The sequence below is a fragment of the Gopherus flavomarginatus genome, chromosome 1 (genome assembly GCF_025201925.1).
Source record: "Gopherus flavomarginatus isolate rGopFla2 chromosome 1, rGopFla2.mat.asm, whole genome shotgun sequence".
Classification (NCBI taxonomy): Eukaryota; Metazoa; Chordata; order Testudines; family Testudinidae; genus Gopherus; species Gopherus flavomarginatus.
In genome coordinates this window covers 188,231,420-188,254,275 of record NC_066617.1, presented here as the reverse complement: position 1 = coordinate 188,254,275, position 22,856 = coordinate 188,231,420, and the positions used below count along the sequence as shown (strand labels likewise).

General features: G+C 39.3%; 1 protein-coding gene across 22 annotated transcripts in view; it reads left to right on the top strand.

Moving 5' to 3' along the window:
- Positions 1 to 22,856, top strand: part of ROBO2 (roundabout guidance receptor 2) — a 1,593,247-nt gene that overhangs the window by 1,011,339 nt on the left and 559,052 nt on the right. For all 22 annotated transcript variants that reach the window (XM_050956226.1, XM_050956216.1, XM_050956330.1 and 19 more), the window contains one exon: positions 21,912 to 22,238. In XM_050956226.1, the coding sequence (XP_050812183.1) occupies positions 21,912 to 22,238 (327 nt within the window). The remainder of the gene's footprint in view (positions 1 to 21,911; positions 22,239 to 22,856) is intronic.

Here is a 22,856-nt window from a genome sequence, read left to right as displayed (position 1 = left end):
TCGTGAATTAGAGGGACTTAGGCATCTGCTTAAGTCCTTTCCTGAACTAGAGGCTAAATGTACATTAGGGTGGTAAAAATTCCTTTTGCCATGTTTCAGCCTACAGTTTCCATGAGTTCTGTTATAAACCTTTGAGAATGGAAAATATGACATAACCATCACTATTACACAAGCATGTATATCAGGAATATAGCATACTTTTTGAATACAGATTTAAATGAGATTGTGCTGACTTGATCATATTAGGCATATGCCACATATAGTGTGGCAAATAGCTTCTGATTTCCTTTGGTCAGTATTTCTTTTGCATTCCCACAAAGCTCCTTGGTTTTCCTGCTCTTCCTTGGGTCTTGTGTTAATATGTTGTTTGATATCTATTATCTAAGTACATTCATTATGCTGGTGATATCCTGTATGTGAAGGTCTACCATTGTTGGAATGCATGGCATCATTTTGAAAACCACTATGAAATTCAAGCAGATCAAGATGCCTGGATTTTATGCCTGCTCATTAAATGGTAGTTGTATGGAGATTTTTACACCTCTATTCCATAGACAGCTGAGTTTGTTTCTTTTCAGCATTAAAAAAATAGTTAGATCTCCATGTTTAGGTCATTGCCATTTTAGTGAAGAGTTGAATAAATTGTGGCATCTAGGCAAAGGATGGGGGGCAATCCATTGTTGTTTTATTGTGATAGCACCTAAGAGCCCATGGACCAGAAAGTCTCTGTTCCAAAGACCTCACAGTTGTAGGGGAACCATCCTTTAAAAGGTAGGTATTGAAAAGGAGTTTGAAGGAGGAGAAAGCAGTGACCTCACAATGAGCTCACAGGAAAAATATAATATATATAGCACGAGTCTATATATTTTAGAGGTAAGTTTAAATCATGAGAGTTGCATCTGGTTTTGGTACAAATGAAAACATTTGCCAGTCAGTGAATGTTCTTGGTCAGATAGTGTAGTAGGTCCATTACCTAGAGAAAATGAGGCCCAGGTTAGGGGTTTACAGATTCAATGTTTGAGTCCAGTTCCAATTCTTCCCGCCCCCCAGTTTGTGTGTGTGTATATATATATATATAATAAATATGTTCTTTGTTCTGTGTTTGTACAGCACCTATCACATTGGGGTTTTGGTCCACTATTGGGTCTCCTAGGTGCTATCACAATACAAACAACAATAAGCAACAACAATGGATTGCTCCCCATCCTTTATGCCATTCTTAGATGTCTGGTTTGTAGTCCTATATATAAACCGTAGTAGGGTATATATGGAGCCTATGTTTTGTATTGTCTTCTCTGTCAATCCTCTTATCTTGCTTGGAATGTGTCCTTATGCTTCTTTTTGTGGATAATAGTGCTGAAATGAGGCTGGGTGGCATTATTTACCTTTTCTCTTGATAATGATGTTTCCTACCAAAGGGTCTTTTCTTTAGTAATTAATCCTTACATGAACTCCCTGTTACTGTAACGCTTGAAGATAAAAATAAAATTGTAAACTTGATACACAGTAATGGCAATGAGGAGGCACATTATTCCTCAATATTATTTCTCTGCTGAATAAAATTGTGATTACATCATCAAAACTACCTGACTCAGAGCTTCACTCTTCTTCTCCATCAATTTTAATGAATAAAAATAGCATTTCCTTTTGAAACCTCCTTACCCCATTCCCTTTATTGCTAATCCCTCATTTCAGGACCAATTTAGAAAACTGTTAAACACATTAAATCTATCGCCATCTTGCTTCTAATGACTTTGCTACCCCTTGCCAGAGTTTGACTGACTGCTTCTGGATTGTGTCACTGCAAGTGCTCACAGATGATGATGTGGATGTTTCCTGACTTGCATTTAGCAGTGAAGCAGAATTTACTGCTGGGGAGTAGCAGGTGGAACAGGAGCAACAAGAAGAGATTAGATGTTCTAGCATAACAAAAAACTAAGTGGCTAAAAGCAATGCAGTAGATGTAGGCTGGGATTTGCAAAGCAGCTCAGTGGAGTTAGGCATCTAGTAATATACCTTCATTTGGTACAGTGTGCCACACAATATTAGTCAAAAAATTAATGCAAATTAGCTTGGATATTAGTGTCATCACATGAACTAACAACTGGCTGGATGACTGCAAACATGGGGTAGTGATAGACAACAATGTACTGATTCGGATGAAGGTATTGGTTGGCTTGTTGCAGGGGTCATTTTTTTAGTCTGTGTTTTGTTAACATCTTTGTTAATAACCTGGAGTTGTGGCTAAACTGCATGCTAATTAAATTCACAGATGACACTAAATGGGGAGGTGTTGTAAACATAGTGTTACCAGAGTTTCTTGTGAAAATCTGGACCACCTGTCATGGCAGGCACATGGAGGGAGGCTTTAGTAGGTATGAGGGAGAGGAATAAGCACAGAAAGGCTTGAAAGGTTGCTGGAGGGGGAAGAAGACTGCCTACTCTTCCCTCTCTTTAACTAAGCATAGCCTTGCTCTCCCTCCCCAACATTCTGTGGCTGGTCAAAGGTAGCTGGTGAATTTTTCTGTGACCTGAGGATGTGGAATACTGTAGATACAGAGTTGACCACCTTGGTCAACCCCGTCCTCAGGTTGTTGAAAAATTCACTAGCTACCTAGTAGGGGGAAGGCTAAAGCTACTAGCCAGTATTGGAGGAAGCAGAAAGATTTTAAAAAATACTTTTGCATTGCTGTAGGTGTACTGAATTCTGCTCCAACACAGCTGGGGACTGAACTCTCTATATATTAAATTTAAACTATACATGGAACCTCTAGCTAATACTTGATGATGTTCCTATCTTTGCTTTTTCTTTTATTGTTTGTTTTTAGTAGTGTGGGTTAGTGGATACAGAACTGGATTGACTCTTGGAAGACCTGGGTTTTCTGTTCATGGCTCTGCAGGGTGATCGTCAACAAGTCAGTTTGTTTCTTTGTGCCTCAGTTTCCAGATCTGTAAAATGAGAATAATTACACTAACCTCCTCTGTAAAAAAATTTTTTTATTCAAATGATGGATGAAAAAGGACAATATACATTTAGGTATTATTATTATTTAGTAAATGCTGTCCCTGCTGTTGTCAGCTAAAATCACTGTCCAATTTATATATAAGGTGAAAGCTTAAATTACGGAATCCATTACGCGTGATGATTAAAATCCCCATAGGAGTGAAACTAGTGTAACTGCATACTAACTAGAGTCTACTTAATTTATCACTTGTGTTATAAAGCACAACATGCAGTCATGAAAATATTATCTTCTTGTAAGTATTTGTTTTGAAATGTAGCTTGGAGATATTTTTTTCCAAAGAAATCTAGAGCTATGTCATGCTGGATATTCAGTGGCAATGACACCAAACACCCTGCAATCCAATACTGCACATAGATTAGACTTTTGGTATGTATTTAGTTGTAGTCCAGTTCCATATTTGTTACCCCAAACAATAGGTGATCCAGAGTGTAATGTCCATGTGATAAATGACGAGCAGGGTGCGCTGTCTTCATGGAACTTTCCACTCTTGGCCTTTGTTTTCCAGGCATCTTTCCTGACAGTGTTATGCAAATTAACCAATTAATGACAGACAAAATGGCCTTCCTGCATCACCATGTTTGTAATAAGAAGGGCAAAGCTGTAAGTCACGTACTATTCAGAGAGTTCTGTAGGCCACTGCTAGGGCATGATTAGCCTGACTGTAGAAGACAATTGCAGAGGCATCTGCTCGGTTAATTTTGAGAGAAAATTTACCAGATGGAGACTGAAGATTTAAGTGATTAGAAGGTAGTAGATTGGAATACAAATTGGATTAAAAGAAATTAGATTGATATAAATCGAATTGAGTCACAACAGTTTGTGTTGTTCGTACCAAGGGGCAGTGGATTATGGGAGAAGCAGATGCTCCAATGAGATAGGAATTAATGTGGCTTTGACAGTCCATCTGGGAAGGCCTGAATATCGAGTATATCCCTAATCTCTCTCTCCATTTATCAATGCCATAATGTTAATTAGTACTTCATTCATTAAGTTACTTACAGAGGAAAAAATCTCACCCCTAGCCCCTCTCTGCTTGAGGATTTGTTATTGTGCCAAGAAATGGAAATCTCTCTTTAGCTGAGCTAGCTACAGTTGACTGTTATGTTAGACCTGTGTAATATTCCTCAAGCATGCTGCTGCTTTTGGCATGCATGAAATTTATTGGGCTTTGTTTTGCAATAAATTTGCTTTCATAAATCCAGCTGCGTAGTTATTTGAAGTCCTGTCCTGATCCCCAAGAGGACATCAATCCCAAGGAACTAGTAATAAGCCCCCTTTTCACAGTTTTAATAAGGTACTGTATATACTGTACTGTATGTAGTTGAGTAACATTTTGTTTTATGGCCACGATGTAGTTATGACATTAATGATGAGAGGCAGATTCTTCCTTGAGGGGGGAAAACAAGACAGATTTGTGTGTGTGCATGAGCACTCTGTTGGAGAGAGTTATATTTATTGCACCTGAAATGTCTGATGTTGGACTGGTTTGTCCTAAAATCTGGAGAGCCTGGCTGACAACAGCCTTGTTGACTTTTAAGTAGTTCTTTCATCTCAACAGTGTTCTAGAGGGTGAATGCTTGCTTTGAGCCTGAGATACAGCACAAAAAGATAACTTTGTGTTCTTTAGATGGAAAAAAAAAAGCCCGAAAAACACTATTTTAAAATGAGAAATCCACACCACACTTTGATATGATTATGATTGTTTTCTAGCCACTGTCTTCCAGTAGTACTGAATACAAGGTAATGAAAAGAAGAGCATTCTTAGTAAAGGCACAAATCAATCTCTTTTTTTCCCCACTGCACACAAGTGTGATGCAGTAAGGTGGTGCCAAGCTATTTGCATATAATGCGGATGCTGGCACACAAGGGCTGCATGTCAGTGTGAGAGTGGTATGAACCCTTTAACATGTCTGTCCTTTAAAAAAAAATATAAATATATATATATATTTGACCTGTTGTCCAATTAAGCATGTAAATGGACCAGAACAAACTGTAACTATAATTCTAAATGACCTTTCTTGCATCTGAATTTCTTTAGAAAATGAATCATAAATAGATTTGAAAATGTCTTGTGTTTTACTGACAGAAGCAAGTAAGGCCACAGATCTTTACAAACGCATCAAACAGATTAATGTATGAAATAACCTTCTGTTTTGTCATTGAAGTGTGGAAGCTCTGAGGTATTTTCTTCATTACAAAATAGTTTTGCAAAAGAGAAAACTATTGTATTCCATTTGAGTTTATTTTGTCTGAACATAAGTGATCCAGGCATGTGTACAGGTGTGTATAGTCCCATATGTGTGTTTATATTTTTATAAAGCCCTCACATTATCTGTTTTACAAATGTACAATAATGACAGATAAAAAAGAAACCTTATAAAATAGCATCCGTTTCCTGAACCTGCTGTAATTTTTAGCTCTAGACAAAGAAAAACATCCAATATTCAGGAGCAGTAATGTGACCCACCCTCCTTTTGATCCAGTTGCATGAAACATATGTAAGTGTTGGAAGGTTAAAATATTTTTTTCTTTATTACGGCCCAGACAGCATGCATTACGCTTATTGAAAATATTAATGATAAGTCAATTAATGTTTATGGCCAGAGATGGTACCATCTGCTTCCTCTGTAATATTCCCTTCACTTCTTGTCCTACCACTTTTACATCTCATTCACAAATTTATGGCTATGGCAGTAAACAATGTGAGAACTTCCTGTATGTGTGTGGGAGAGAGAACAAGAGACCTCCTTGGATAGTAGCCTGTCTTATTCTTGTGCCCTTGTGCATGCTGCTCACAGTGGAACAAAATAGGTTAAATAATTTGCATATCTGGAAGAAGTAAAGCATTTAAAGTAAGCATTGTCATAGCTATACACTCAACCATTCTATTACTCTTGCTTGTGGTGGTTTACTGGGAGTGTGCAATGCAATAATGGAATCAACAGACACCCTAAGCCAATAAAGTTATTTAGACAGAAACATTGACCTAGACCATACATTAAAAGTACACTTCTTAGAACAGTACTTTTTGTGAATGCATCAAAGCTAAAATAATGCTGGGACAAGATACTGAATCATGCCTGTCCTTTGAAAGGCAGAATTCTTCTCAGCTACACTTATGCCACTTCATTGGCTGCAGTGGCTTTACATGCATATGTTGGAGAACAGAACTGGGCCCAGTACATTCATAGAAGCTCAAGAGAAGCACTGGACTGGTGCCTTCAAGCTGAATTATTACAAGCGACATCTCTGATGTCTGCCAGCCTTGACTATAAATAAACGAATAGCAGGAGAGTTGAGGAAAAATCAGTCAGTACTGTCAAAACGAGTGCCAAGAGTTGGCACAGTGACTCAGAATGTTTGTCCTCTGCTCCATCATCAGGCCCAAGGGCATTCCATTTAATTCTGGCTGCACAAGATGGCTTTGGAGAATTTCAATTTACAGTTTAACAGGACATATAACTGGATTACTACTGGGGAGGGGAGAGAGGATTCACCTTGTAAATGGAAGTGAGAGAGAGGTTGTCTTTGTTTTGAACGGGATAAAGAAATCATCATCTTAGCCAGAGACATACCGCTAGTTACTATTTGGTAATTGTGGCAAGATTGACCAATTTTGTTAATTAAACTATGTGAGGTGTTTGTGAAACAAGCTGAAATGATGTGCATAAAAGGATTCTGGGGGGTGGGGAAAATCTTCAGAAGTGCCTTATGTTTTTTCAGTATCCCACTGCAGAGTGGGGTTCCATGAGCAGTGAGAGTATGTGAAAGAGAGAATCTCAAACACATCTGCACTTTTAGCTGGAAGTTGTAAATTCAAGCTCAGTCAGACATATCCATGCTAGTAGCTCTTATTGAGCTAGTGTGCTAAAAATAGTGTAGCCTTGGCAGCATTAGCAGCAGAAGAGACTAGCCACTCCAAGTACCTACCCATCCAAGTCACTAGGCATGTACTGAAGGGCAGCTAGTGCAGGTATGTCTCCTCGAGCTGGAATTTATACCTTACAGAACGAAGTGTAGCCATACGCTCCAGTGAGCTGATCTGTACTCCAGGTGCACCAGGAACAGTTAGATATGGGGAAACTGGAGAACAGATTCAACAAACATAACACATAGTAGGTGACTGTTCTTTCTTGATATGAAATTTTACTTTGATTTAAGAGCAACTCAATGGGTTCCCAAGTTACATGCTACAAAGAGCAAACTCAAAAGAAACTAACATTACCTCACATTTAGAATTCATAGCCTTAATAACTGAATATAATCAGTGTAAATAGCAGGGATGTACACATATCAGGAAGCTCATGCTGGCAGAATGGTTATGCCATCCTTGGAAGATTCAGAAGATGCTGTCCCTTCCATGTCGGCCTGAAGAGGCAGAGAGAGTAGGACCATGGTTCCTTTGAGATGAAGTCCTGTCCTGGGAGGGAGCAGACACTACTGTCAGCGTGCATTTGTAGTGATCCTTGTGCAAGTGCGGTGAGAGGAAGAAAGCAACTTGTGCCCTTCTCTTGCAGAGCTATCCAGAGGCCAGACACAATCTGACTTTTAAAGGGAGCATGAAGACTAATGCGTTAGGAAGGCATAGAGCAAAATGTGCATGCAGAGAGAGATGTGATCAAAGCAGGAGCTGAACTGTGCAAAACCTTGAAAATGAGGGTGAAGACTTTGTATATGATGTGAAAGAAACAGCATATTGTGGGAATCTAGGCGTTTTATATAAACTTGATTATTTTTTATTTTCTTGCTGGGGGGTGGGGAAAAGTTTTAAGGTAACTCTCCTCTCTCAATATGAAACTTTCAAAGGTAAGCTGTTTGACTTATAGGCCAGTTACTAAAAATAAAGACTTCTGTAAGTTGTCTTGTTTGTAAGAAGAATGATGACATGTAATGTAAGAAGAATGATGACAGCAAAGATAAGGAGGTGTTAGTACCGTTATATAAGGCACTGGTGAGACCTCACCTGGAATACTGTGTGCAGTTCTGGTCTCCCATGTTTAAGAAGGATGAATTCAAACTGGAACAGGTTCAGAGACGGGCTACTACGATGATCCGAGGAATGGAAAACTTGTCATATGAAAGAAGACTCAGAGAGCTTGGCTTGTTTAATCTAGCCAAAAGAAGGCTGAGGGGGGATATGCTTGTTCTTTATAAATATATCAGAGGGATTAATATTAAGGAGGGAGAGAAATTATTTAAGCTTAGTGCCAATGTAGACACAAGAACGAATGGGTATAAACTGGACACTAGGAAGTTTAGACTTGAAATTAGACGAAGGTTTCTAACCATTAGAGGAGTGAAGTTCTGGAACAGCCTTCCAAGGGGAGTAGTGGGGGCACAAGACATATCTGGCTTTAAGACTAAGCTTGATAAGTTTATGGAAGGGATGGTATGATGGGATAGCTTAATTTTGGCAATTGATCTTTGATTACCAGCAGATAAGTATGCCCAGTGGTCGGTGATGGGATGTTGGATGGGATGGGATCTGAGTTACTGCAGCGAATTCTTTCCTGAGTGCTGGCTGGTGAGTCTTGCCCACATGCTCAGGGTTTAGCTGATCGCCATATTTGGGGTCAGGAAGGAATTTTCCTCCAGGGCAGATTGGCAGAGGCCCTGGAGGTTTTTCGCCTTCCTCTGCAGCGTGAGGCATGGGTCACTTGCTGGTGGATTCTCTGCAGCTTGAGGTCTTCAAACCACAATTTGAAGACTTCAATAACTCGGACATAAGTTAGAGGTTTGTTATAGAAGTGGATGGGTAGGGTTCTGTGGCCTGCTTTGTGCAGGAGGTCAGTCTAGATGATCACATTGGTCCCTTCTGACCCTAAAGTCTATGAGTCTATGTATGCATAATATGTTCAAGTTTATTTTTCATTTTTTTGATGGATGAACATTGTCTGGCTGGCTGTTGCAAGGGTCTTTTCAGTCAGTTATTTTTATAGTTTTTTGTTTTGTTTTTTTTTGGCTCACACTTTCCTTAAACTGGTGACATATTATCTTAAAACCTTTTCACCCAGACAAGGCCATGAAAACTTCCTCAAAAGTAGTTTCATTTTAGGTATTTTTGGATTTTTTTAGGGGGAGGGAGAAGGTCACAAGCTTACTCTGTTTTGTTATATAAAACATTGCTTTTTTCCCCAAATTATTGGCTTAATCAGGACTTTTCCATGTTGGCATTAACTAAGGCTGACCAAGTTGCCTGGGTTCAAGGTAGGCCTTGCACCTGATTTGACTGAAGTCCTTAAAGGGAGGCACTGCAAGGTGAAGTAAGCAAAGATCATAAACCATAAATATCAAGGCTAAGAATGAGAAGCTTCACCTTCAGGTCAAAAAGTCACCTGAAGTAAGACTGATGTTCCTGGAACCATAAGTCCGGTCAACTTGGGGAGAGAAAGTCAAGACATCAAGAAACAGGCTACCTGCATCAGACAAGCCTTTGAGCTGCGTCAGAGGGAAGCTTGCTAGCAAGAAGTGCTGTGCAACTAATATCAATATTTGGCTTCTTGACTGCAGTTCCAGCTACTAAGCTGTAAGAGTCCAGTAGACTGTGGACGCTAAATAGTTTGTGAACCCCATTATCTTAAGTGTCTTATTTTTCCTGGTTTCTGTTTTTGTGTTTTGTCCCTGTCTTTTCATCCTATCATTTTAGCATGTGAAAGTGTGATCATGGGGATGCATGTTTGTATGAGCACCCATAAAGTCCGCACAGGGCAAGTACTTGAAGTTTTCCAGATTTAAGCAGTCCTTAACACAGTCTTGTAAAGATGCTCATTAAAACATGTTGTATATTGGAAAGTCCTAAGAAACTTCAATTGTCATGTGCAAAATTTGGTATACAAGAATGATTAAACTTCTGCTTGTCAAAATATTCTATAAAAATCTGTATTATAACGTCTCTGTTAGGGAGGAGGGGGAGAAAAGGGTTAACTACAACTCAAGAATTCAGATCAGAGAAGGAAGCTTTGTAATTGGCTCTGAGGTTGTGGTCCAGATTTTACATGATTTGTTTTTGGTATCAAAATACTTAACCAGCTGGGATTTATAGTGAATCTAGTTGGAGTTTACAACCAAACAGATAACCACCTCCTTAGATCCTTTCTTGAAATTTATAAGAATGAATTTGTTGTATGAATCTAATTATTTAACTAATTTGGTTATTTAATTCCAATCCAATATTGAGACTAAATTGTTGATTTATTGATTTAACCTTCATTTGATAGTTGTTCTTTATTCTTTGTTTCATACTGTTAACCAAAAATTAGCTTTGATAATATGATACTTGATTTTATTTTTGTTTAATAGTTTTAATAAAATGTAAAACTAATACTGAGTCCTGTTTCTTTCAATAAATGGTGTGGGCCCAGGACCTGGGTGAGTATCAGCAAGTTATCCTAAAAGCCTGACCAGCTCTCCCTAGTTAGACTTGGTCTCAGATGATCTGCAAGGAGATGCGAAGGAGGTCCTTCTATTGTCTGATAAGAAACCATTGTTATCATCCCAATACTGGGATGATATGTTAGTTCTATAGCAAAGGATGGACTGGGAAATCTTGAAAAGATGTCTGTTTTCCTCTCATCCTTGATCGGAAAAAGATCAGAAAGGAAACAGGCTGAGAGGAGTTAGGAATATACTTAACTTTGCTAAACTTTAGAAATGGCTTTGAGAGAATCTCTTGGGATGAGCTGCTTTGCTTCAGTTGCGCTGGATGAAAAGTGTGAGGAAAATACCCATTGTCTTTGTGGAACTCTTGTTACCTGCATTTTTTTTTCAGATAAGAAGTTCTCCCCCCGCCCCTCCCAAATTCATACTAACTTTCATAGCTCAAAATGTTTTCCCCACTATATTTTCATGCCTGAAGTGAATTTATCATGTCATAGTGTGGGGACACAGTGGAACACTCAAGGAACTCAAACCTGAAAATTAATCTCTGTTATTTTAAGCTCAAAAGCAAAAGTCTATTGATAGAAAAGTTTTACCAACTAAATAAATGAGTTATGAAATTAGGTGAATAAGGATAAGTGTCTATAAGTGTCTGAGATCTTCTTTTGATGAACCAAGCACATAGTGTATGATAAATTTCTACACCATTCCCCAAACCAGACTACCTTACAATGATAACATAACAATTAGTTGTCAAGAGAAAACATAGATCTGAGGTAACTTTTGAGGGTAAGAAATGAGAAAACAAAAGAGATCCCTATCGTTTGAATTAATCTTGTGATATTCTGTTCAACCAAACAAAATTAATTCAATTTTTCTGTGCAATACAGACCTGTATTAATAATAATATTTTTCATCTCCAAGGACATGACTGATTTATAGATAATCATACACTGTGGGCTATTTACACCACTTTGCAGAGGTAGTGAAATTTGCACTGACTGCTGATTAGCATTGGCATGTGTAAGAAGAACAACATGTAGCCACAGTGGTGGAAACGTAGCAAACTTTAAAGAGTAAGGCTTCTCTGCAAAAGTGTTTTAGAAAAGAGCCATTATACAACAGATTGGCTGCTTATATTACAACTGACAAATTATTCTTCTCACACATACAATGAAGAGCAGGTTTTTGTGTTTGCTAAGTATTTTTTCCCATTAAAATTGGTTATATCACACTAAGAAGTCTAAATTGTGTATAACAGAATCTTAATAAAATTGCTCTTTCCACGATATTTGGTTAAATATTTTAATAGCAGATATTGATTTTTCTCTCCTGGAGATTTTTGAAGGACTGTTTTAACTTTTTTCCTCAGTCCTAAGGAAACTTCCAGTGCAGTAAAGCTGGCATGTCTTGTAGAAACAGTTTTCTGTGGAAGGTAGGGTGTGCTGCTTAATGGGTTAATTTTGCAGTGGGAAAAGCTTTCATAGACTTTGACACAGCTGACACAGCTCACTCTCAGTGCCCTTCCATAGAAACATATTAGAGTCCTTTCATTTCTGCCAAGATTTGCAAAAAATTGCAAACTATAGAGCTTACAAATGTAATCTTCACTGTGACACGTTGTGTAGAGGAATGTGTCTAGGAGAATTAGGTAGCCTGATGCCACTGTATCAGCTCACACTCTAGTTGCATTTTCTCATTATCTTGAATTTTCACACTATCTTTTGTGCCAACTAGCATGTGACTGACTGGATCTCTATTTGAGATCTCTGCTTTCTTTCAGCCAATTCTCTGGTTAAGAGGGTAGTGAAAGCAACATATTTATTCATTATATCTAGGAGATGTGGATAATAAGTGTGGCTCATAAGTACTTTCTAAGTGGAATAAACAGCATAGACATTCGAAAGTAGGATAGTGAACAATAACTGTGTGACTGTCTTCCAATAAGCTTATCTAAGGAGGCCTTTATTATCTACAAATGTTTTTTCACACTTAATTTTAATATCTGCTATTAAAATATTTAACCAAATATCGTGGAAAGAGCAATTTCACACAAATTTGTATCTACAAATGTTTTTTCACACTAACGCTGATCACAAATAGGTGGCTAGTGTACAAAAAGGTGACAAAGTCAGATAGGAAAAAGAGTGGCAGAGCTAAAGAGGGCCTTGAAGGCAAGACTGAAAACTGTATTATGAAGTACTTTCTGTATACTCTGTTAATATTAATAAAGTAATATGTTTTTGCTATTTTTCTTTTAAACTGCTCGATGCTTATAGCGAAATCACCATCCTCCCTGGTGTATAATCTGTGCCTCTTTAAGAATTAACATAATCTCAATAACGGTGAATGGTCTGGTGATTTGAGAAATAAAAATTGGCTATGAATTTAGCCTGCTTATATTACGGCTGACTTTGGGAAATGACTACCATCAAGTAGCAAGTTTAATATATCAAATCAACTTTTGTCTGAAAGTGATAAAATCAAAACTGGAGCAGCATGAAGTGTGTGGCGGGGGCAAGCAGTTTATTTCTTACACTGTAAGAGATGATGATTTTTTCGCCTTAGACTCAGCATAGTGGTAGTGAGATATAAGGCAAATTTATAAGTCTTCCTCTGGACTATATACATTTATTGTTTAGTGTGAGATAAGTGTAGCTACTTAGTTCGTTTATAAAGTTCAGTAAAAGCACCTTACACTTAATTTTGCAGGAATGAGTCATATATGAGGGGAGTTTATTTACTTTTCTATTTCTTTTTTTATGGGAAATCTGTTGCTTTCATACACATGGGCAAATTATTTTGGTTTCATTGAAAGTCTTGCAAAACAATAATAAGTAGAAACCAGCATAGTAGATTAGCTAGAAATGTTTTCTAGAAGACACGTATGGATATCTGTGCACCTCTACAGCAAAGCTCATACAAAACACATTTGCCTTGATTCATCCAAGGGTTAGTTTTCCTTATTTGTTTTTCTTTGTCCTATTAATGTTGAGGTGTCCTACTATAGGATACTATATTGATACATGTAACTACCATTTCAGCTCATGATCATATCCGTTACCCTTTGCTTGAGCGGATTTGCGGTTATTACTTTCATGTGCCTTGTGGTAGCACTTACTGGAACATTCTATCTCCTACCGTTGAGCAAGCTCTTGTTAGTTCCTAAGATTTAAAGGTAACCTTTGATCTATGGCCTGCTTAACCACACTTATGCTAACTTATGCTTCAGCTAATGTCTTACAGGACACTGTAGGTTTCTTGTGTTACAGCTGAATATAATGAAGGCAGATAAATATAGGAAGGCAACACAGTGAATACGATAAAGACAAGCATACAGGCTACATAGTAGGCTATTCTGTAGGTACAGGTTGAAGGATGAGTGTCTTCAGCCACTTGAAAAGTGCACCAATAGTCTACTAATGCATATTCTGGAGTGACTTACTGCTGTGGGAGTATGGCTTATTCATTTTACATGTAAATGTTTTTTAACTTGTAAAAATACAGTTTTATGGGGATTTAGGTAAATTGCCTTACATTATGGAAACAAGGTCCTATAATCAGGGCCAGCTCCAGCTTTTCTGCTGCCCGAAGCAGCAAAAAAAAAAAAAAAAAAAAAGCCGACTGGTGGCACTTTGGTGGCAGTCTAATCACGCTGCTTCATTCTTCGGCAGTGGCAATTCTGTGGCGGGTCCTGCACTACCTCTCTTCCTCTTCGGCAGCACTTTGGCGGCAGCTCAAAGAGGAAGAGAGGGACTGAGGGACCTGGAGGTGCCGCCCCAATACCAGATGGAGTGCTGCCCCTTTGTATTGGCCGCCCCAAGCATCTGCTTCCTTCGCTGGTGCCTGGAGCAGGCCCTGCATATAATAGTAATGAGAAAACAATAGGAAAGAGATTGCAAATAAATTTCTACTACTGCTTTGACTCTGTTTGATTGATTTATTTATTTCTTTTTACCTTTTTTTAGATTAGGAAGTGTATGACACCCACTCCCATTTGTATCAAGGTATAAAAGTAAGAGCCACTATTTGCAGACATGTGGTTGTGGGAGTGCACATCTGGCAGCCAAGGACAGGATTTTGCCTCTTTGAGATAGAGCCTGTCCTGTGGCAGCTTGACATCACCTCCAGCACAGGGCTGTACCTAACTGAGGGGCTGTTGTAGTCCTTGGAGTTAACTGAAGTTATTAGTAACCATAGAAGAAGTTATTAACACAAATGGATGTGAATTGATTAATCATACCGTTAAGTGACAGCTTATCATAAATCCACCAATTATTATTGCAAGAACGACAGTGTTTTCCATTAGTCATCTTTTAACGAGTCAACATTTAGCGATAGTTAGCAGACTATGGAATCTGTACAGTGAAGCTTAGTGGTGCACTATCTCAGATATCACATGGTGATAACTGGATGAATGTTGACTATTTTTTTAAACGAAGACCACTGTATTCACAAGTAGATATGTGACGGTGAGGGATCTATCTGGCCTTCTCTATGTCTCTCCCCTCTCTTCCTGCCCGTAGCAGACATCAATAACCTGACACCCTCCTTGCCTAGGAAAAGCCCATTCAGTTTTGGCTACCAACAAGACTTAGTCCTCCAGGGGCCTGGAAAGGCCAGGAAAAGATATTAACCAATCAGGAGCCAGCAGACAAGTTAAGAAGGCTCATCTGCTTTGTCCCAAGGAGGGCGGGGTGCTGGGTGAAGCTCTGCATTCTAGGTCTAGGTCAGACCTTAGACTTTGTCCATTCCATGCTTTGCTGCACATTGGGCTACCCACATTTGCCATTCTTGCCTGTCAACTGCCGTTCTCTCCAAATATTGCCATTTCATGTTGAGGTGCTTGATGTTGTTCAGAACTGTTTGTTTCCATGATATTCGCAGTCTTCTTCTCTCTCTTCTTGCATTTTCTGGCTTCCATTCAAGGATGGTATTTGGTAAGTGGTTGGTTTTTTTCCCCCATTCTCAGCTCATGTTCCAGCCACTCATGTCTTCTTTTGTAGATTATTTGTGAAAGGGTACCTTGTCCAGTAATTTTTCTGGCTTCTTCATTCATCTTCCTATCTCTATATATTATTCCCAATATTCTTCTCAGACATTTGTCATCGAATGTATCCATCTTTTGAGTATCTTTCATGATAAGTTGCCATGTCTCACTGCCATATGTTGTGATGGTGATAACAATTGCTTTGTACACATTCAGTTTTATCTTGAGGGAGATATTTTTGAGTTGCCAGATGTTTTCGAGTCTTCCAAATGTAGCATTTGTGTTCCTGATTATTCTTCTTATTTCTTGGGAACTAGTACCATATTGGCTGACAGTACTTCCAAGATACGTAAAATTCACCAACTTCTTCAGTTTCTCCTATTCAATTTTTATTTCTGTCCCTATAGTCCCCATTAACATGACTTTACATTTCTTTTCACTGTAGCTCAAACCTGTCTTTGTTACCAGTGTTTAAATGTCATTACCAAGTGGTTACATTTTGAGTTTGTAAGTTCAAAGGTAAATTAGGAGTTTAACTTTAATAAACTATTAAACCTCGGTGCACCAGTTGTCTTGCTATGAGTTGGCTGCCACAGTAACCAATAGTGGCATTCTTTAAAATCTGAAATGTAAAAATAAATCCCTCATAGCTGTGGTCCATAGCCAGTTAGATGTTAGAAAGATTATAAATATTCTTTCCTTATGTTAGGAGTTTCTCCTATTATCTGTTTCCTTTAACTCAATGCTATCTCTTAGATTGAAAGTGTGTGCTTTAAAAAAGCTTAGCAAACTTAATATTTTGCACTTATTTCACCAAACAACTGGGGAAAAATGCAGATCTTTTTAATTTATTAATTTAAAGTGGCACGTTACTATGTAGTAAAAGTGAAGTGAATTAATACTATTTTATTAGTGGTCCCTTGCAGTCCGTCTTATTTTCCAGAGTGATTCCTTTGTTAGAAGAATGTTAGTTGGCACTAGTGATAGTTGTCCAGGGAGGAGTGACAGTCTTGAAAACTCATTTAAATCAATAATGAAAAGTGAGGGACAGATCCTCAGCTGGTGTAAATTGTAAAACCTCCATTGAATTCAATTGAGCTATAGCAATTTAGGATCTGCCCCAAATAAATATTTTGCGAAAGAACCTGAATTGTTCCCAGGAGATTACTTTTGAGATGTCAGTGGTAGCTCTCCTGCACATATTGCCCACAGTGCCTGCGCCAGCACATTATAGAAGTTCTTTGAAAGGTAACACTGTGCCCCATGGTACTCTAATATAAATTGTTGTAGCTCTATTGGCTTCAGTGTGCCCTGGTGCAAAAATGCAATGGTGACCTCAGTAACATGTTGGAGCTGGAAGCAACTGCTTAGTGGAATTTTTGGACTATGTTATCAACATTGTGGTAGGTGATTTGAAGGTGGCAAGGAACAGTGGAGACTTTTCTCTCAACTTCTAGTTTTCATACTTTCAAAGTTTTTTGATGTGTAGGTTGATCCTGATGCAACCTTGAACAAAAACTCTGCATAGTGGTAGTTATGTTCATTTAGTAAAGAAGTGTTGCATCAGATATCTAATATTACATCATGGTGCTTATGGTCCAAGGGCATTATTGTTCCTTAATTCAAATTGTTGTTGTTTACTTTCTTCAGAGTTTTTATGTGATGTTAATAACTTTTGAATTAGGTACAGTAGACAACTTGTTACATATCCCACCCCAAGGGTGACAACAAAGCATTAGCCTAGGGTAGCAAGACGCTAGCCTAGGGTAGCAATACGCTAGCCTAGGGACAAGGGCAGCGCTCATGTTGTTTTTCTTCTTTCAGTTAATGGATTTGGAAGTGCTGTTTCTGCAATTTAATGTTGTGTTTTTCTAGTGGGCACAGCTCCTGAGTGCTTGGTTTGTCATGTTCACTTACTAGTACGCTCCTGTTCAGTTTATTACAGGTTTCTAAGATCATAATATATACCATGGTCACATACCTAAATACTCAAACACAAGAGGCAGCTGGCATCTGTACTCGTTCCAAACGGAAGCCCGAGTTCTTATTTCTCTGGGCCTCTCTGTTCTCTATCAGCCTGCTCCATGGAGCAGAGCTGTGCTGGGTTCTGGACCTCCTGTCAGCGAGGAGTCAGATCTACAAATCAATGAGAATGTATCCTTAATTTGTCACTTCTTGGAAGGGTCTTGGCTGATTCTAAGTTCCTCGGGTCTTCTGGGAAATTTTCCTACTGGCCAGACCGATCCGGTGGCTGCACTTCAGTGGAGTGTGACGTGATTTCTCTTTATAGTTTTTGTCAATCCTATTACGATTTTTCAGGAGAAAATTGTTGTTTGTGAGTAATGATCTTTTTAGATTGTATGCTGTTCAGGACGGGGACCATGGCTTCCTCTAGGTTTGAATAGCCCCCAATGTCTGCCACTGCAATATAAATAATAATAATAATGGAAGGTACTGTGACAGCGTTACGAGTGTTTTTAAAATAATACTAGCTCCTTTAAAGCTAGGAAATGAAGAGGTGAAGCTGAAAAGTTATCTGCCATGTTGGTTACCTTTCTGTCTTGCTGAGTTCATAGGGTATATATGAAACGGTAATTCTGAAGCCCCCTAATAAATGATAATATGCCAATGCTAATGCACAACAGATCAGGTTACTGTGTACTGTTTAAATATATATTTAGGGACTTTTTAACTGCCCATTTTTTCACAGCTAAAACTTCCAGGCTTTGGAGTAGCCATCACAGTCCATTGTATAAATTCATATTATAGTGGCTTTCTGCAAAGGTGTGTTTTGACTCAGTAGCATGTATCAGCTAATTTGGAACCGTTGCAGTCCCTCATGACAAAGAGTATTTAGGGACTCTTAAATCCAGGGGCAATTTGGCTTTGCACGCATGCATGCAAAGTCTGTGTGATGGAAATCCTTTGAGGGAAAAACTAATGAAAATGGTGCTATATGTGTAGCACAGTGCACAAAGTAAACTGCCTTCCTTTCAGTGAAACAACTTGTACTCTTGCATAGATTAGGGGCAGAAATAAAATCCATCATCTTTCTCTCTTCCGCTTCCCCCTCAAAAAAGTACCCCAGATAACTCTGTATGCATTAAAGTACTAGTGAAGGCCGTTGCCAGACCTTTTAACATTCATCATTTTAGAAACAGCGAGTTAATTTTGCATCAGTGTAGAAGAGGACTGAAGAATCGTGATTGTCTTATTATGACCCTAAGATAGGATTTGAAGTCAACCTCATGAGGTGAAAGGCTGGAACAAATGCAAGCCCCACTGAAACCAAAGGAAAGGCTCCTAGAGGGGTTGAATCAGGCCTTTAATCCTTTGCTCTGCTTTGCCTCGTGATATTGATAGTCTTTTGCAAACATTTGTGTATCAAAACCACCATGTATTTTAGAACTTAGAGCTGGTCATTTTTTTTTTAATTTTCACTAAAAATATTTGTCAACAATTAGAGCTTTTAAAATATTTTGACCTGAGTTGGTTGAAAAAAACAATTCATTAAAAATTCAGAAATACCCAAAAATATTGACTAGTTATAATGGCACTATTGGAAGTCCTCAGCGAACATAGAATTAATACTGGGGGAAAAAAGAATTGTTCATTGGTATTTATGAAATATGTTTAAAAAGTTGTATGGGGTGTATTATACCAGCCTCTTGCCAATGTTCTTATTCTGTTTTTCAGTGCAACATACTGATATATATGAAATTCATGCTTTTTATTTTAGTGAATATTTCTAATGCTTTGAATTCCTGTCTTGGCAGAGAATAATGATGCTTTCTAATTACAAATTCTCCAGCTAAATTTTAAATGAAATAAGGAACATATGTTCTGGCCATATCATGCTGGCTATATCATTCATAATCTGTTTTTGGCCTTTGAAATGATGAATAGATAATTTTACTGTATTGGTTAAAGGATGTTGTAGCCACTAAAAGAACTCAGATTTGCAGCATTGGTTTAACACATTATTGCTAGGGCAAGCCTCAGTTTAATGATCCAGATGCCAGTAAAACAGAATTCCAAAGGGGGAAAAACTTTGTGATCTGTGAAATGTAACCTTATTTCTCAAACTTTGGGGGCAAATGAGGCATAGAGGATATGTTCAAATGTATACTGTCTGAAACATGATGTTAAATCTTTTTCCTAACTACTAATGCACTGCAGAATCCTTAGGTGAAGTTTCAGGTTTCATGGATCTGCTGCTGAAGGTGACATTACATGAGTCTAAGCAGTTCTGTGCAATGACATTAGATTGGCATCTCCATTGCAAGCGTTTTTAGCATCTTGAACGAGCTAAAGGTAATTTGTGCTGGTAATTAAGAAGATTGGTTTCATTTTTATGAGAAGGGATTTGGAGAAAAATTAGGGCCCTTTTTCAGAAGAGGACTTGTTTGCCAATGTACTGTAGATTCTAACTGAAATTGTAGGAAAGAAGTATATACCTAATAGCTGGAGCAAGGTACTAGAAGTCAGGACTCGTGGATTCTTGAAACAGCTCTGCCAATTATTTTGTTGGGTATACTCATCTGTAATCTGGTACACATCTCACTTACTAACAGGTGTGATGAGAGGCTCAGCCAACTGATGTTTGAACTTAAAAGGGGTTATACAAATACAGTACACAAGTGACAGATGGAAGTGTTTTTGTAGTGTATAGATTTCAGGGATGTCTTTTCTTTTTGCACCACAGCAACCCCTTGGTACAGATTTCAGCGACCAAAAAAAAAAGGGTAGAATGAGCCACTGAAGTGTCTAAAGGTATATCACTGTCATACAGCATGCTTATGGTAGACACACAAACTATCCTGGGAGAGAGCTTGCGAGCAGGGAGGAGGTCAAGAAGGAAAAAACATCAGAAGAGTTGTAAATTAAGAAAGTAGTAGAGAAAGAACAAGGGAAAGGGACATGGAATCTCCTCTCATAGAGAGCAGTGTCAGAAATGTCTTTTTAAGCCTTTTCTTTTTTATTCATATAGATTAATTGGGACTTTCTAAAGCTCATAGCTGAGGGTTTGGTTTTTTTTGTAATGGCAATAAGGGGTATGTATGAGTCAGTACTTTTTGAAAGCCCAAATCATCTAACTATGGCATTAAAAATGAGCAAAGGAACGGTTAGCTGTCATGTTTCAGCCTTTGTTCTTTCCACACTCTAGTAGTTTGGGTGATAGGGGTACAAGACATAGGGCTTGTCTACATCAGAAAGTTGCAGCGCTGGTGAGGGAGTTACAGCGCTGCAACTTAGGAGGTGTACACATCTGCAGGGCACCACCAGCGCTGCAACTCCCTGTTTGCAGCGCTGGCCGTACTCCCGTTTTGTCTCGGGTGTAGAGGATCCAGCGCTGGTGATCCAGCGCTGGTAATCAAATATAGACACTTACCAGCGCTTTTCTTGACCTCCGTGGAATAAGCAGGTATCCCAGCATACCTGAGGAAGCCTCTGGTAATCAAGCTGGTCTCCTTCCCCGGTTTGCTCTCGCGTTCCCCGAACCCCGAGCAAGCAGGTCTCCTTCCCTGAAGTTTGCTGGGTGGTTCCGGGAACGCGAGAGCAAACCGGGAAAGGAGACCAGCTTCGCCGCGGTTTGCTCTCGCGTTCCCGGAACCACCCAGCAAACCTCAGGGAAGGAGACCTGCTTGTTCGGCGTTCGGGGAACGCGAGAGCAAACCGCGGCGAAGCTGGTCTCCTTTCCCGGTTTGCTCTCGCGTTCCCGGAACCACCCTGCAAACCGCAGGGAAGGAGACCTGCTTGTTCGGGGAACGCGAGAGCAAACCGCGGCGAAGCTGGTCTCCTTTCCCGGTTTGCTCTCGCGTTCCCGGAACCACCCAGCAAACCTCAGGGAAGGAGACCTGCTTGCTCGGGGTTCGGGGAACGCGAGAGCAAACCGGGAAAGGAGACCAGCTTCGCCGTGGTTTGCTCTCGCGTTCCCCGAACCTCCCTTGAAGCCGCCCAACAGCGCTGCAGTGTGGCCACATCTAACAGCACTTGCAGCGCTGGTTGCTGTAAGTGTGGCCACTCTGCAGCGCTGGCCCTATACAGCTGTACTAATACAGCTGTAACAACCAGCGCTGCAAAATTTTAGATGTAGACATGGCCATAGTCACACATCTGTAGAGACATATTAACCAATAGGTCTTGAGGCCCAGGCACAAAATGCAGTGATTTTGGATGTGCCCATCTGTTGATTCAAGCAGGTGAAAGAGCAAGAGAGCAACATCTATGAGTGCAGTCTGGGAGGGCATGGGTATCCAAAGGTATATGTTGGTTACAATCTCAAAGCCTTGGCTACAATCTTTACAAAGCCTTGGCTTCAGCTAAAGCAGCTCATGAGTTTTAGCTCTGGAGGTCCCTGCTTCAGTGTTTTGTGTTTCAGCCAAGATGGCTGCCATCACACATGCTCAAATGCTTGGAAACCCCAAGATGTATTAAGAGAGACTAGCAGTAAGACCTCACATATCAAGATGAAAACTTTTTAAAAAAAACCTTCCCCTCCCGTCCTTTTTCTCCAGGATCCCGTCTTCGCCAGGAGGACTTTCCACCACGGATTGTTGAGCATCCTTCAGATGTGATAGTCTCTAAGGGAGAGCCAACAACTCTGAACTGTAAAGCCGAAGGAAGGCCAACTCCCACTATTGAATGGTACAAGGATGGAGAGCGAGTAGAGACTGACAAAGATGACCCCCGCTCCCACCGTATGCTGCTGCCCAGCGGATCTTTATTTTTCTTACGCATTGTACATGGACGCAGGAGCAAACCTGATGAAGGAAGTTATGTTTGTGTTGCGAGGAACTATCTTGGTGAAGCTGTGAGTCGCAATGCATCTCTGGAAGTAGCATGTAAGTAATCCAAAATATGATCACCACCTTCTAAAATTAATGTAAAACTTTGTAGTTGCTCTCATGTTAACATATAGCCCTCTCATGCTGTACCGAGTTAGCAGATAATAAATGTAGATAAGCATATCATTTTACCTTTCACTATTACTCTTAGCCCAGCTGTTTTCACATACATCTATTCCATCGCAATGACCGTGCAAAATATACGATTTATACTGAGGTACTATTCTAGCCTATGTATAATCATAATTGACATTAGCATGGAGGAATCCTAGTCTCCCTTTAATGAGTAATCTAATTCTGAAATTATGGGTCAAGTTGGTTATACTGAACCATAACATGAAAAATATTATTTAATATAAGGGTGCACTGTCTCTTTCTCCAATTAGGTCATCTGTTACTTCTGCAGAAGTAGTCAGTTTCCAGTCTGGTGACTCATGTACTGTACTGTTGAAAGCCTCAATCCCTTCAGAGTTCCCTTCTGCCAAAAACTCAGTGCAAGTCTCATTCATTATGTGACCGGCATGTGATAATTGTTAACCATTTCTCAACATATTTAGAACAGTCGTATTCCTATTGATTGGCTTTCTGTAACAGTGAAGTCATCACCGATCTTCT